At 47.1% G+C, this 15,448-nt stretch overlaps 1 protein-coding gene across 2 annotated transcripts in view; it reads left to right on the forward strand.

Moving 5' to 3' along the window:
• Nucleotides 1-14,688, forward strand: part of LOC143291221 (hemocyanin 2-like) — a 52,585-nt gene extending 37,897 nt beyond the window's left edge. For both annotated transcript variants that reach the window (XM_076600988.1, XM_076600989.1), the window contains 14 exons: nucleotides 519-638; nucleotides 1,012-1,847; nucleotides 2,188-2,351; nucleotides 2,641-2,816; nucleotides 3,783-3,899; nucleotides 4,319-4,693; nucleotides 5,228-5,494; nucleotides 7,008-7,281; nucleotides 7,848-8,250; nucleotides 9,742-9,883; nucleotides 10,600-11,043; nucleotides 12,470-12,766; nucleotides 13,294-13,537; nucleotides 14,412-14,688. In XM_076600988.1, coding sequence (XP_076457103.1) covers nucleotides 519-638; nucleotides 1,012-1,847; nucleotides 2,188-2,351; nucleotides 2,641-2,816; nucleotides 3,783-3,899; nucleotides 4,319-4,693; nucleotides 5,228-5,494; nucleotides 7,008-7,281; nucleotides 7,848-8,250; nucleotides 9,742-9,883; nucleotides 10,600-11,043; nucleotides 12,470-12,766; nucleotides 13,294-13,536 — 3,858 coding nt within the window. In that variant the 3' untranslated portion in view covers nucleotide 13,537; nucleotides 14,412-14,688. The remainder of the gene's footprint in view (nucleotides 1-518; nucleotides 639-1,011; nucleotides 1,848-2,187; nucleotides 2,352-2,640; nucleotides 2,817-3,782; nucleotides 3,900-4,318; nucleotides 4,694-5,227; nucleotides 5,495-7,007; nucleotides 7,282-7,847; nucleotides 8,251-9,741; nucleotides 9,884-10,599; nucleotides 11,044-12,469; nucleotides 12,767-13,293; nucleotides 13,538-14,411) is intronic.
• The last annotated feature ends 760 nt before the right edge of the window (nucleotides 14,689-15,448 follow it).

Raw genomic sequence — 15,448 nt, forward strand, 5'->3', positions numbered from 1 at the left:
GTTAAGTAGCTCCAGTAAAGAACTGATCGTGAGTCACTAGCAGAAGCATCATTTTACAATGTTAAGTAGCTCCAGTAAAGAACTGATCGTGAGTCACCAGCAGAAGCATCATTTTACAATGTTAAGTAGCTCCAGTAAAGAACTGATCGTGAGTCACCAGCAGAAGCATCATTTTACAATGTTAAGTAGCTCCAGTAAAGAACTGATCGTGAGTCACCAGCAGAAGCATCATTTTACAATGTTAAGTACTGGAAATTTTCGTCGTGTAAATATTCATGAGGAGGAATGAAATTTTGTGTACAGTATCCTACAGTTTACGTTTCGATAAGCAAAGCTGGGTGAAGCACAGTAAGCAGGCCTCTCCTTGTCAGACTGATCATGATCATAAAGTTTTAGGAACTGAAGATGTTCCACGTGGATAAATCCCTAAAAGAGAAACAGAGCAGTATCTACACAGCCGACAGTTCCGCCAAATGCAGTTTTCGTTAAACGACGTGCGCTTTGTTCTTACTTTTCAGAACATCGCTTCTTTCCATGGAGCTCCGGGCATGTGTCCGGATGCTACCGGGAACAAGATAGCCTGCTGCATCCATGGCATGCCCACCTTCCCCCACTGGCACCGCCTGTACACTGTGGAGGTCAGGCATGTCTGTCTGTATGTCTGTCAGTCGGTCGATGTGTTTCTCTGTCTCTGTGCCTCAGTGTCAACTTATTTTTGTTTTAAAGTCTGCTCGTGAGTCTGTGTCTGTGTCTGTCTGTGAGCTTGTACCTTATTGTCAGTTTACTCCTGTTTGTTGCTGTTGTTTTGAATTTCGTTGTGTCTCTGTGTCTGCGTTTGTTTATCTTTCTGTGTTTTTTGTTTGTTTGTTTGTTTGTTTGTTTCTTATCTGACTTGTCATTCATTTTGATATATTCAAGAACATCAGAAGCACGTCCTTGTCAGTTTAACCGTTCCGTTACCTTGACATATCCAGAATGTCGAATGACCCTTACCCTCCTCTTCGATTACAGATGGAAGACGCTTTGATCCGTCATGGCAGCGGAGTGGCTCTTCCCTACTGGGACTGGACCATGCCCATCAAACATCTGCCCGAAATGTTCACGTCCGAAGACTACTACGACGCCTGGCGGGATGAAGTCATCCCCAACCCCTTCGTCCGCGCCTACATCGACCATTCCCACGGGTACACGGTGCGGGAACCTCAGCCTGAGCTGAACAAGCTGTCCAAGGATGGCAAACACTCGGTGCTGTTTGACGAGGTTCTCCTGGCTCTGGAGCAGACCGACTACTGTGACTTTGAGGTGCAGTTTGAAGTGCTGCACAACGCCATCCATTATCTGGTTGGCGGTCACCAGATTTACTCCTTGTCCTCTCTGGAGTACTCCTCTTACGACCCCATCTTCTTCGTTCACCACACCATGGTGGACAAGATCTGGGCCGTGTGGCAGGAGCTGCAGAAGAAACGAGGCCTGGTTTATGATCGTGCGGACTGTGCCGTCAACTACATGAACGAGAAGATGCATCCCTTCGACTGGGAGGATTTCAACCCGGACGTCAGGACCCGTGAGCACTCCGTTCCCCAGACGGTGTTCGACTACGAGGACCTGGGCTACCACTACGACAACTTTGAGCTGGGCGGCAAAACCCTGGATGAGCTGGAGGAACTGATCCACGAGCAGCAGAGTCATCCCCGAGTTTTCGCCGGCTTCCACCTGCACGGCATCTACACATCGGCCGCTGTGAGGTTCTTCGTGTGCCGGTCCGAGAGCAGCTGTGTGCGTGCTGGCGGCATCTTCATTCTGGGAGGCAAGCTGGAGATGCCCTGGTCCTTTGACCGACTCTACAAGTGAGTGAAGCAGCAGGTTCTGTTCACTTTGTTCAATCAGAGTACGACACAGAAGCTCAGATAATACAACTAGCATCAACAATTGTACATAAAATGATAATAATAATGATAATAATATAATCTGAAGAATCTCTGTAGCAGCATGGTATGTCTCTGATGGAATTTGAACCCATGTCCTCCCAGTCCTCGGCCTGTAACCAACTACCTCGTCCCCACTGGGACACTGTATGCTGTGTCCGCTGACTCTCACCTTCTGTCCATCCGATGGATCAGATTGTCACACCTGTGTTTATGACAGGATGTTCTGTGTCAGGTGACTGTCTTACCTTCTGTCCCCCAGGTATGACATCACAGATGTGCTGCACGACATTGGTATCGAACCTGACGACGTGTTCAACCCGCAGGCGCCTTTCTTCCTCAAGTACGAAATCAAGGCAGTGAACGGCACCTCCATGCCTTTGTCTTCCGTCTCTGAACCCACACTCATCTACCAGCCGGCTAAGGGTGAGACTGAGGCTGGTCCTCCACTCCCCCATTGCTGTTATTGGTGTGTGTGTGGAGGGGGGGGGAGGAGTGAGGGGGGAAGTGGGGTGTGTGTGTGTGTGTGTGTGTGTGTGTGTGAGTGTGGGGGTGTGTGGGGAGGGGGGGTGTTGGGTGGGTGTGCTTGCATGGGCCTGTGTGTGTACTCCACTTATATTGGGGGTCCACAAACAACATCCCAACACCAGCACAGCTGTATGTCAAAACACTGTAGGGACTCCATTGTGAACGTCCAGCACTGTGTGTGACACAGGGGCTGCGGAAGACCAGGCTTCTTACACCATTGCCGGGGTGGGAGTTCGCAAGAACATCAACACTCTGACAGAAGCAGAGATAGAAAATCTGCGGGACGCACTGCGACGTGTGAAGGCGGGCACAGGACGTGTGTCTTACGACATGGTGGTCAAGGCCCATGGCTACCCCCCTCAGGTGGGTCACCTGCCTCTACCTGTCCAACTGGTCTTTTTTTGTCAGTGTTCGTGGGGCTACATCTTCCTCTTCCGCTAAACTATCTACATTTACAAATGGGCCTTCACCGTTTTTACCCTACCATATAGGCAGCTGTGTTCCGTTTTTAGGGATGGACACTCTGGGTGTGTTCGTTGTCCAAAAAGTCTGAAACACGTATTATTTTTTTGGCTGCGAAAAACGTCTTGTGCAAGAATATGTCTATGACCTTAAGATCGGTAAGTTAATGTCAGTTGATGATAGTTCAGATGCTAAATGTTCTGACATCTCCCCGTCGAAAGTAACAAGAAATCAAAATTGTTTTTCATTTTATTCTGCTGGGTTAAAGTGAGAGTGGTAAGGATGATTCGTTTTGAGGGCAAAGATATTTGAGAGTGTATGGTGGTAGGTATGGTGGTAGAGATGTTTGAGTGTGTATGAAATTTTCACTTTTCACAATAATTTGTTGACGTCAACCAGTCTAGAAAGGGAACAGTAGACAGCTTCAGATGTGGTAGCTCATGTTGTATCATCACGTGTAGGACTGTCTATCTCTGTGTACATTTAACTGTACTAAGTTGTTGCGTAACACTGTGTTCTAAGGTATTGATCTGTGTTGATTTGCGTGTTATTGTATTATGTAATGTTGTATTGTGCTGTATTATAGTCATGTATTGAATTCTGTTGTTGTCAGTTGCACTGCATTGCTTTGCACAATTTTGAATTTTGATGTGTTGTGTTATATTGTGTTGTACTGTACCGCACCATGCAGTATCATAGCATGCATTGAGTTGTGTTGTACCGTGCTGTATTGTGCTGTGTTGAACGCAACTGTACTGCGTTGCGTCCGTTGCTTTGAGTTGTACTGTATTCTACTGTGTTTTACTGTCTTGTACTGTATAATAATGTACTGTATCGAATTGTACTGAACTGCTCTGAACTGTGCAGTGTGAACTGGATGGCCACGCGGTCGCCTGCTGTCATCATGGAAGTGCCAGCTTCCCACAGTGGCACAGAGTGTTCGTCAGACAGATGGAAGCGGCCTTGACCTGGGAAGGAGCCAAGGTCGGTGAACTTCCCTCTTGGACAAGCACTGTGTGGGACATTTTCATTGAATGCAACACAAGAAATTGTGTCCACAAGATGTTGAGTACCACGACATCACATGCTGTGAAATAACGCCTTGCTTCCTCTGGGTTTTGTCTTGAAGACATTGTGATTCATTAACAACTCCCCCCCCCTCCAAAAAAAAACCACACAAAAAAAGGTGTGTGTGTGTTTGTGCGCGCGCGCGCGCGTGTGTGTGTGTGTGTGTGTGCGCGCGCGCGCGCTTGCTTCTTATGTTTAACTTGTAAACATAAAAATCAGACCAAAAAATAATTTTCATTCATAGTATTTGGCAGTAGAAGTACGCCATCTGTGTTGATCTTGTGGTGTGGGTATGGCTGTAGAGATGACGGTGTCATTATCATCCTATTTACCAGCTGGGCATCCCCTACTGGCCGTGGGAGGAGGCCTTCACGGAGCTTCCCAGGCTGATCGCTGAGGAACACGACAACCCCTTCCACCATGGCCACGTGCCTGGCTCGGACAAGATAACCACCCGTGCCCCCAGACCTCAGCTCTTCAAGGACCCCGAACACGGCGAGGAGTCCTTCTTCTACCGCCAGGTCATGCTGGCTCTGGAGCAGCGCGACTACTGCGACTTCGAGGTGCAGTTCGAGGTGATCCACAACGCCATCCACTCGTGGATCGGAGGAACCAGCCCCTATGGCATGTCCACACTGGAGTACTCCGCCTACGACCCGGTGTTCTTCATCCACCACAGCAACGTAGACCGACAGTTCGCTATCTGGCAGGTGGGTGTGGTGGTGGTCATGTTGCCTGATGTGTGTGGGTATGATTAGCATGCACTGGACGTCAGTGGGTTCGACTGGGATTGTTTGATTGGTGTGGGTTGGACTGGGTTGTCTCAGGCAATGTGAGGCCTGCGTTAATCAGACTGAAATGGATTGGAGTTGGGTGAAATAGTGAAATGGTTTGATTGAACTGCTGTAAATTGGTTTTGTAGACTTCTAAATTACTGTGGGCTGGGTTCGTAGACTTTGTACTGATCTTAGTTATGTTTGTGTGTACTGATCTTAGTTACGTTTGTATAGGGTCTATTGGATTCTGCTGAATTTGACATAGATGAAGTCGATTTCTGTCTGGTGGGAGTATAATCGTTTTGGCTTGGGTGGGCTGTCCTGGGTTGACTTTAGATGAGAGAACCTGGCCTGCACTGCTTCATGGGTGGGTGTACTTCGCGATGGGTGCATGAGTCTGGGTTTGATCCTGGGCTGTGCTTCGAGGAGTCGCATTCTCTCACCCATTTCTCCCGCTCTATCCACCAGGCCCTGCAAAAGTACCGAGGGCTGGACTACAACACGGCCAACTGCAACATCCAGGAGCTGCGGCAACCCCTGGAACCCTTCAACCACGAGGACAACCCCGTGCAGGAGACACGTGATCACTCCCGCGCCATCGACGCCTTCAACTACGACGCCTTGAACTACCAGTACGACAACCTCAACTTCCACGGTCTGACCATCCCTCAGCTGGACCATCTGTTGGAGGAGAAGAAGGCCCAGGACCGTGTCTTCCTCAACTTCATGCTGCATGTAAGGGGGTGAAGGGAAGGGGCCAGCAATAAAATCACTGTAAACTACCTTTTAAACGCCCAGTATCTAGTAAATGCCCCCCTCCCCCCTCGCACCCCATTTCTGGTTAAATACTGTGCACATGTTAAAATGCCTTGTAAACGTCCGCCTATCACTCAGTTTTCTTGTCCCCATCTTCTTGTGGTCTTGTGTCGTTTTCATGACATGAGATTTGTTCACATATCTTTATATTTCCCACAACAGTCGGTGACTTAGTTTACCTGTCCCCATCTCCACAAACATGATGACTCAATTTACCTGTCCCAGTCTTTTCTACGACACAGGTTGACTCAGTTTACCTGTCCCCATCTCTACAAACATGATGACACAGTTTACCTGTCCCCCATCTCTACAAACACGATGACACAGTTTACCTGTCCCCATCTCTACAAACATGATGACACAGTTTACCTGTCCCCATCTCTACAAACATGATGACTCAGTTTACCTGTCCCCATTTCTACAAACATGATGACACAGTTTACCTGTCCCCCATCTCTACAAACATGATGACACAGTTTACATGTCCCCCATCTCTACAAACATGATGACACAGTTTACCTGTCCCCCATCTCTACAAACATGATGACACAGTTTACATGTCCCCCATCTCTACAAACATGATGACACAGTTTACCTGTCCCCCATCTCTACAAACATGATGGCACAGTTTACCTGTCCCCCATCTCTACAAACATGATGACTCAGTTTACCTGTCCCCATTTCTACAAACATGATGACACAGTTTACCTGTCCCCCATCTCTACAAACATGATGACACAGTTTACATGTCCCCCATCTCTACAAACATGATGACACAGTTTACCTGTCCCCCATCTCTACAAACATGATGACACAGTTTACATGTCCCCCATCTCTACAAACATGATGACACAGTTTACCTGTCCCCCATCTCTACAAACATGATGACACAGTTTACCTGTCCCCCATCTCTACAAACATGATGGCACAGTTTACTTGTCCCCCATCTCTACAAACATGATGACACAGTTTACCTGTCCCCATCTCTACAACACACGATGACACAGTTTACCTGTCCCCCATCTCTACAAACATGATGACACAGTTTACCTGTCCCCATCTCTACAAACATGATGACACAGTTTACCTGTCCCCATCTCTACAACACACGATGACACAGTTTACCTGTCCCCCATCTCTACAAACACGATGACACAGTTTACCTGTCCCCATCTCTACAACACACGATGACACAGTTTACCTGTCCCCCATCCCTATAAACATGATGACACAGTTTACATGTCCCCCATCTCTACAAACATGATGACACAGTTTACCTGTCCCCCATCTCTACAAACATGATGACAGTTTACCTGTCCCCCATCTCGACAAACATGATGACACAGTTTACCTGTCCCCATCTTTACAAACATGATGACACAGTTTACCTGTCCCCATCTCACGTGGTCCTGGTGTCTTGTGCCTCCCACAGGGCTTCAAGTCCAGTGCAGACGTGGAGTTCGAGCTGTGCGATGCCCACGACACGTGCAACTTTGCTGGCACCTTCGCCGTGCTGGGCGGACCTTTGGAGATGCCCTGGAGCTTCGATCGGCTCTTCAAGTATGACGTCACCAGCGTCTTCCGCCAGATGCGGCTGCGGCCTGATTCTGACTACCACTTCAAGCTGCACATTGTGGCTGTGAACGGGACTGAGCTGAACCCCAACATCCTGGAAGCCCCCTCCGTCAGCTTTGTACCCGGCAGAAGTCAGTATGGGTGGGGTGGGATGAGTGTCTGTGTGTGTTTGTCTGTTTTTCTGTGTGAGTTGTGTGTGTGTGTGTGTGTGTGTGTGTGTGTGTCTATGGTAATCCATGAGGTGATGAAGCACAGTTGATGTCAACCTAAGAAGAAGAAGATCCTTTACTTTTCCTTTCAAAAACAGGCATCAAGACACTCACGAGCAGCTTTTCAGATGATCTTTCACCTGGTCTGATACACACACTTGTAGATTCACATTTCATTTCCTTACCTTCCTCAGACTTGTAAGAAAACAGTGGAGGCCCTTAAAGAATGCACGAGATATATTTTTTTTAAGTGCACATGATCTGCTCAGTCTGAAAGAATAGATTCACAGACACTCCCAATCCCTGCACAGATCAGCACCAAGGCAGCCAAACCCCACGTTGACACCATGATGTTTGTTTTCAAGTTGACGTAATACTTCCAGCCAGAAACTACAAACCCACACATCCTCCTCTCCTTTCTTGCAAACCCACGCTCTTTCCTTATTAAACCAGAAAGACAGACTGACGGACCATTTCTCTCCCTGCAGAGAGCGGCTCCAAGGCGGCCCACGCCCACGAAGAACCAACGGCCACGGAGAGCGACGAACTGACCCGCTACGAGGTGTCAGCACTAAGCCTAGCCCAGGTCAGCAACCTGCGCAACGCTCTCTACAAGCTGCAGAACGACCACGGCCCCAACGGCTTCGAGGCCATCGCCAGCTTCCACGGGGCCCCGGGCCGCTGCCCGGAGAACGCCTCTGACCACTACGCCTGCTGCCAGCACGGCATGCCCGCCTTCCCGCACTGGCACCGCCTGCTGACCATCCAGTTTGAGCATGCGCTGAAGGAGAAGGGGGCAGTGGTGGGCGTGCCCTACTGGGACTGGACCCGTCCCGCCAAGTCCCTGCCCTCGCTCTTCACGGATGCTTCCGACAGCAACCCCTTCAAGACGTGAGTTGGGGGCTTTGTTATTTGAATTTGTCCTTGTTTGTTTAGCGCTTTGTTATTTGAATTTGTCCTTTACTTGTTTGTTTAGAGCTTTGATGTTTGAACTTGTCTTTACCTGTTTGTTTAGGGCTTTGATGTTTGAACTTGTCTTTACCTGTTTGTTTAGAGCTTTGTTATTTGAATTTGTCTTTACTTCTTTGTTTAGGGCTTTGATATTTGAATTTGTCTTTACTTGTTTGTTTAGGGCTTTGATGTTTGAACTTGTCTTTACCTGTTTGTTTAGGGTTTTGTTATTTGAATTTGTCCTTTACTTCTTTGTTTAGGGCTTTGATATTTGAATTTGTCTTTACTTGTTTGTTTAGGGCTTTGTTATTTGAATTTGTCCTTTACTTGTTTGTTTATTTCCTTCCTTCCTTTCTTCCTTCCATTTATCCATCATTACCTTCTTTCTTTCCCCCTTTCCCTCTTTTCCCTATCTCTTCTTCTTCCCTATTCTTTCCAACTTCCTTCACTCTCCACGGAAGCTTCAGATAGCAAACCTTTCAAGACGTGAGTTGGGGGCTTAGTTGATTTTTGTTTTGTTCTTCTTTTTTCTTTCTTTTTTCGTTCATTCCTTCCTTTTTATCCTACCTTCCTTCTTTCCTTCCTCATTTACCATTCTCACTTCCTTTAATCTTGACGGACGTTTCCGACGGCGACCCCTCTCAGGATATCAGTTGATTTGTTTTCTTCCTTCCTGTTCTTTCATAACCAATTTCCTGCATGTAATCTTTTGTCCAAGGCTTTTCCTTCTGTCTTCGGTGTTCTTTACTTATTCATTCCCTCCACCCCTCCCTTCATTCCTCCCTCCCTTCCTCCCTCCCTTCCCTCTTTTCCATCTTTCTTTCCTTCCCCCTATCTTTTCTTACTACCTTCGCTGTTCGTTGACGCTTCTGATGGCAGTTCTTCCTTCCTTCCTTCCTTCTTTCCTTCCCTCCTTTCCCTTCCTCATTTTCATCTCTTCCCATCCTCCTCCCTTCCTTACTTTCCTTTCTTACGTCATGTGGTCTTCACGCACGTTTCTATCGTTTTGTTCTTTCCTGTCTTTCCTGTTCCTTAATTCATACCCCTTTCCTCAAGTCATTCCGTTGTCCAAGGCTATGCATTCTGTCATCATTCAACGATGATGATGACGATGGTGGTGGTGGTGGTGATTCTTGTTGCTGCATTACTGGAAGTCTCTCGAATACATTATCATGTCTGCTTTTTTAATATGTTATGAATCTAAATTGGACATGTCTAAATGTAACGTTTCTGTTGATTCTAATTGTACTGGTCAGGTACGGAATGATCTTCAATGGAAGATAAATGACGGTGCCACCGTATTGCGCACGTGCATCATGTGCGTGACTCTGATGTGCACGTGCGTTCTGTCTGTTAGATAGTGAATGACTGTAACTGACCGGCACGCTAGGCAGGTGACCCCAGTGTTGATGAGCGTTCTGTGTTGGCCAGGTACCACATTACCCACAACAACAAGGACGTGGAGCGAGGAGTGCAGGATTACCTGTTCCAGCACTCTGGAGAGAGTGACCCAGAGTCTCTCTTCCACCAAGCTCTGGAAATGCTGGAGGAGACCAACTACTGTGACTTTGAGGTCAGTGCCCGTGGACAGTCCCACCCACATAAAACACCGTGCAGTCACTCTGTACACACTGGTGTGCGTGTCAGGAAAAAGAATGGGTGTTGTGTCAAGTTGGTGGCTTTTTTTTTCTTTTTTTTTTTATCTATAAAGGAAATTATACAATATCAGTCTTTGAAGTGCATAACTGATATTCTGACATGCCTAAAACAAATCCATGTTTTTTTTTGTGGCGTGCAGACACCATCTACATTTTTTTTCGTGTCACTTTCATGGGAATGTGTATTTATGCAAAAATGTTCATTCAGATACCTGAAGATGTCGAAGAATTGGTTAAAATATTTTAAGGAAAAGTCCGTAAAGGATTCGTGGTTCATACGTATGGTAGTTGGAAAGAAATGAACTAAGCAGCACCATTTAAACTTTGAGCTGAATCAAAAGAGTACATGTAAGCCACACCTACCAAGAATACGAAACAACCACCATCAAAAAAAAAAAAAAAAAAAAAAAAAAATGAACACAGCCACAGAAACGAAGACCATGAAACAAAGAAACAAATGTAAACACAAATGTACACCCTGTGAACATGTCCTTCAGTTTCAACACTTGTGCGAATATGTGTGTATAGGGGTTCAGTGGCTTGAGTCAAGCAGGCTTCAACCAATCAGCACATTCAATGTGTAGGACCCTTTAGGCTTCAGCCAATCAGCACTCTCGTCTGACTGTTGCAGGTGCAGTACGAGATGCTGCACAACGCGGTGCACGAGCTGGTGGGCGGTAACCACACATACGGCATGTCCACGCTGGACTACTCGGCCTTTGACCCCTTCTTCATGGTACACCACGCCAGCATCGACCGCCTGTGGCAGATCTGGCAGCAGCTGCAGAAGCTGCGCCACAAGCCCTTCAACTACGCCTCGTGCGCCTCGCGCATGCTGTACCGACCCCTGGAGCCTTTCCACTACGAGTCTGTCAACACCGACCCTCTGACCCGCAACAACGCGCAACCCGTGCAGCTGTTTGACACGCACAAGTTCCACTACCACTACGACAACATGCTGCTGAACGGCCACGACCTGCACGAGCTGGAGGAAATGATCCACACCATGCAGGCCCAGACCCGTATCTTTGCCGGCTTTGTCCTCTTCGGCTTCAAGACCAGCGCTCACGTGCATGTGAGTGCGTAGTGCAGTGTGTGTGTGTGAGTGAGTGGGTGGTGTGTGTGTGTGTGTGTGTGTGTGTGTGTGTGTGTGTGTGTGTGTTTTCTGAACAGAAAAGCACACACAAAAATTCCAAAACATAGCCCTCCATTCCTAATGGCAGACTTTATTCAAATGAAAGTGTAAGGGAGGAGGAAAGTGCACAAGTTGTACGAGTAACACATCCCTTTCTGTTAAGGGTCTTTGGAAAATGATGGGGAAAACAACATTTTTTTAAAACATAGAATTCTAAAATACCGACCTTTTTTTCGAAAGGACATTGTGAAGAGGACGACAGCAACAACAAAGGCAGCATTAAATTGCCTTCCAGGAACGGACGTTCCATTCCGTGTGAAGAAGAACATGATGAAATAGAAGATCCCAAATCATTCTGGACGTACATTTGGCATGAACTCTGTCCACAAGAACATGATGAGGAAGAAATTCAAAGCCCTTTCTAGACTACAGAAGAACAAGATGATAGAGAAAACAAAAAGTCTGATCCATCCATCCCTCTTTCCACGTCAGTCAGGAACCTCGGTGTTGTCCTAGACAATACACTGTCCATACAAAAATTTATCAGTCAGACATGTCAGTCCTGCTACTGTCAACTGCGGCGCATCAGTGCCGTCCGGAAATATCTGTCCACTGACGCAACATCTGAACTTGTCGTTTCTCTCATTCTCTCTCGCCTTGACTACTGTAACTCTCTATTGTCTGGTTTGCCTGCTTCATCCATTCAGTCCCTTCAGCGCATACAAAACTCTGCTGCCCGACTCGTCCTCAGAAAGAAAAGATCTGAGCACATCACTCCACTTTTGCAACATCTCCACTGGCTCCCTGTCTCACACCGAATAAAGTACAAGGTCAGCACTCTATGTTATAAATGTATTCACAAAACTGCCCCTTCCTATCTCTGTGGCTGCCTTCACCTCTGCACTCTGTCTCGCTCACTACGATCGGCTTCGGATCCACTCTGTTTACGCATACCCAGATTCAAACACTCGACTGTTGGCCGCCGTTCTTTCTCTGTCTCTGGACCTTGCGATTGGAATGAACTTCCTCTTTCGCTTCGTCAAGTCTCCACTCTCAGCTCTTTCAAGTCTGGCCTTAAAACCCACCTCTTCCCAAAATAGCCTCCCTTGCCTGCCCTTCCTTGTCTTTAGTTTCTACAGTTTTAGAGTTATGCATGCGTGTGAACGACTGGTGCGAAAGCGCTTTGATTTGTCTCTGCACAAGATTCAGCGCTATATAAATACCATTATTATTATCTTTTACGTATGAATTATGCCCACAAGAACTTGGTGAAACAGAAAACCAAAGCTCTTTCTGACTTCCTTCCCAGTGAAGAAGAAAATAATGATATAAAGAAAATCTTTCTAGACTGCTGACTCCCTTGCAGGTGGACGTTGTCAAGGACGGCGAGGTGGCCAACGTGGGCAACTTCTTCGTGCTGGGCGGACCCACTGAAATGCCTTGGGCCTACGAGAGGATCTACAAGATGGACATGACCGAGGCGGCCAACAAACTGGGATTGTCAGGCAGTTCCCACTTTGACTTCAAGCTGACGGTGACCAAGTATGACGGCACCCCCATGAACGTGGAGTTCCCAGCGCCAGTGATCGTCAAGAGAAGAGCCAACATGGAGTCGGACGAGGTGATCTTGTCCATGAAAGCGGACAACAAACTGCCTCCCAAGGTAGGTGACATGTCCCATGGCTTGTTTGTCTGTTGATCTTTGGGTTGATTGCTGGTCAACTGGTCATTGGAGTTAATGGTTGCATGGCAAAGGCTGATAAGAAAATACTGAAAAATGTATTTTTTAACTCACTCAGTACGGCCAGTCCTCTCTTCTCCTCTACACAGACCCCTCGGATGTCCAGTGGGTGTCTGAATGACCCAACCTTTAGCTTTGTCAACATTCACCTCTTCAGTATAAGAGCCTTCCACTTGCAATATTTTGATGGTGGTAATTGGGGTGAAACGCTGTTAATGTCGTCTCTTTCGCCGTTCGTATGGAAAGAGTTAAAAGCATGAAAAATAATAGACTTCTATAAGATACAAAGGAAATCAACATATGTCCTGGCCTCATTGGGTTTTCCTTCACGATGTTAGTCAAGATCATACGCGATTTTCTGGGCCTTTTAGTTTTCCTTGTCCAGGAGTAATTCTCCCTGAGAGCTCACCACTCACTGGTGTACTCACCGCCTTCCTCTCGTCCCTCAGATCGTGGTCCGGCGCGGCACTCGAGTGGTGTTCCACGCCACGGACGAAGAGTTCCACGGCCCGATGCGGGAGCTGGGCTCCTACACCAACAACGTGCACTGCGCCATCCCCCCGGGAGACGCCCACGCCTACGCGATGGACGTGCCGCACGAGCTGAAGCCTGGCGACTATTACTTCACTGCTAACGACAAGGAGCAGTGCAAGAACGGCGCCACCATTCAGATCAGTGTGGATGACGAGTGAGGTGAGTGTGGCTGGTGATGCTGGTGGTAGGATGGGGGAATGGGTGGTGGAGGGGTTGTTGTGTATCCTAGTTTTGATCTGTTTCTGTACGTCTTTCTGTTAATCTGTTGGTTTGTCTGTCTCACTTTCATTTTTTTCCTTTTCCCTTCCTTTATATGCCTCTCTCTCTCTCTCTCTCTCTCTCTCTCTCTCTCTCTCTCTTCTCTTCTCTTCTCTTGTTCCCTTGTCTTCCTCTCTTTCCTCCTCTCCCTGACTCGCTCTATCATCACTTCTACACGTAAACTCCTTCACACTCATACACGCAATAACACTGACATATGTACATAGTCACACATACTGTATTCCGCAAATTACACACACACACACACACACACACACACACACACACACACACACACACACGACATGTCTGATATCACTCAAGGTGGAAAGACATTAAATTGAAGAAAGAACACACACACACACACACACACACACACACACACAGAGCACTACACACAACACACACACACACACACACACACACACACACACACACACACACACACACACACACACACACACACACACACACACACACACACACACACACACACACACAGCACTACACACAACACACACACACACACACACACACACATACACACACACACTGATTCTCTTGCAAACAGTGAGTTTCTCCTCTCCTCTCTCGCCCCCATCCCATTCCAACACCTCACATACATTACTTTATTTGAAAAAAAAAAATGAAAAAAAAAAAGGCATGCTCCTTGGCCCGTTTCGTTTGCTAGGGCTGGTTAATTTCTATCAGTCATCTGCAATGTTACCAGCGTTTTCATCATCGTAACATTGTTTTCTCATTTCATTTGTTGCAGCGGAATGACACACCTTTCTCATCTCCCAGCAGTCAAGAGTGACTTTCGGAGAGTTGTCTGCGCATGAACAGTAGAAAGGTTTCTTCACTGGAGTGTTCTGTGCAGAAGAAAAGAAAAGACCAGCGTCGTGTACCGGAAAGAACACTTGAATGTTTTGCTGTTGCATTTATCACTGAATGCAGGGATGGAGAGTTTGTGCAAGGGGGATGGGCGTGCATTGGTTGTAAAGTGTACATAATGAACATCGTCCATGGTGAATAAACATATTGGAAGCATTCCCTGTAGTTGTATGTTGTATTTTTTTCTCTCTGTACCTTTCTTTGTCTGTCTGTCTGACTAACTGTCTATCTGTCTGTCTGTCTGTCTGTCTCTGTCTCTCTCTCTGTCTCTCTGTCTGCCTGTTACGCTGCTGGTCAGGCATCTGCTTGGCAGTTGTGGTGTAGTGTATATGGATTTGACCGAACGCAGTGACGCCTCATTGAGCTACTGAAACTGAAACTGTCTGCCTGTCTGTCTCTCTCTTATTCCACCCCCTTCTCTCTCTCTCTCTCTCTCTCTCTCTCTCTCTCTCTCTCTCTGTATGTGTGTGCGCATTCTAGTGTGTCTGTGTGTGATTTCACAAAATGATAAAGTTTGCACAGACACACACACACACACGCACACATGTAAACACTCATGCGCATGCACGAACTCACCTACACACACACACACACACACACACACACACGCATAAACGAACGAAATGTAGGCACAGACACACAGACAGACACACGAACGCACGCACACCCGCTCACAGACACACGGAGATTTTCTAACTGGGAAGCAAGTGTCCACGGGTTCGATCAGCATACAATCCGGGATTTTTACTATATCCCTCCACATGATCTTGAGTGATGGTCTGGGTGCTAGTCTTTCGAATGAGATGATAAACCGAGGTCCCATGTGCAGCATGTAGCGTGTAGGTTGCGCGCGTAAAAGAAAGCAAGAGAACAGATTAGTTGTCCCCGGCAAATTTTGGTAGAAAAAAAAAAATCCTC

This window comes from Babylonia areolata, chromosome 16 (assembly GCF_041734735.1).
Source record: "Babylonia areolata isolate BAREFJ2019XMU chromosome 16, ASM4173473v1, whole genome shotgun sequence".
In the NCBI taxonomy this organism is placed as follows: Eukaryota; Metazoa; Mollusca; class Gastropoda; order Neogastropoda; family Buccinidae; genus Babylonia; species Babylonia areolata.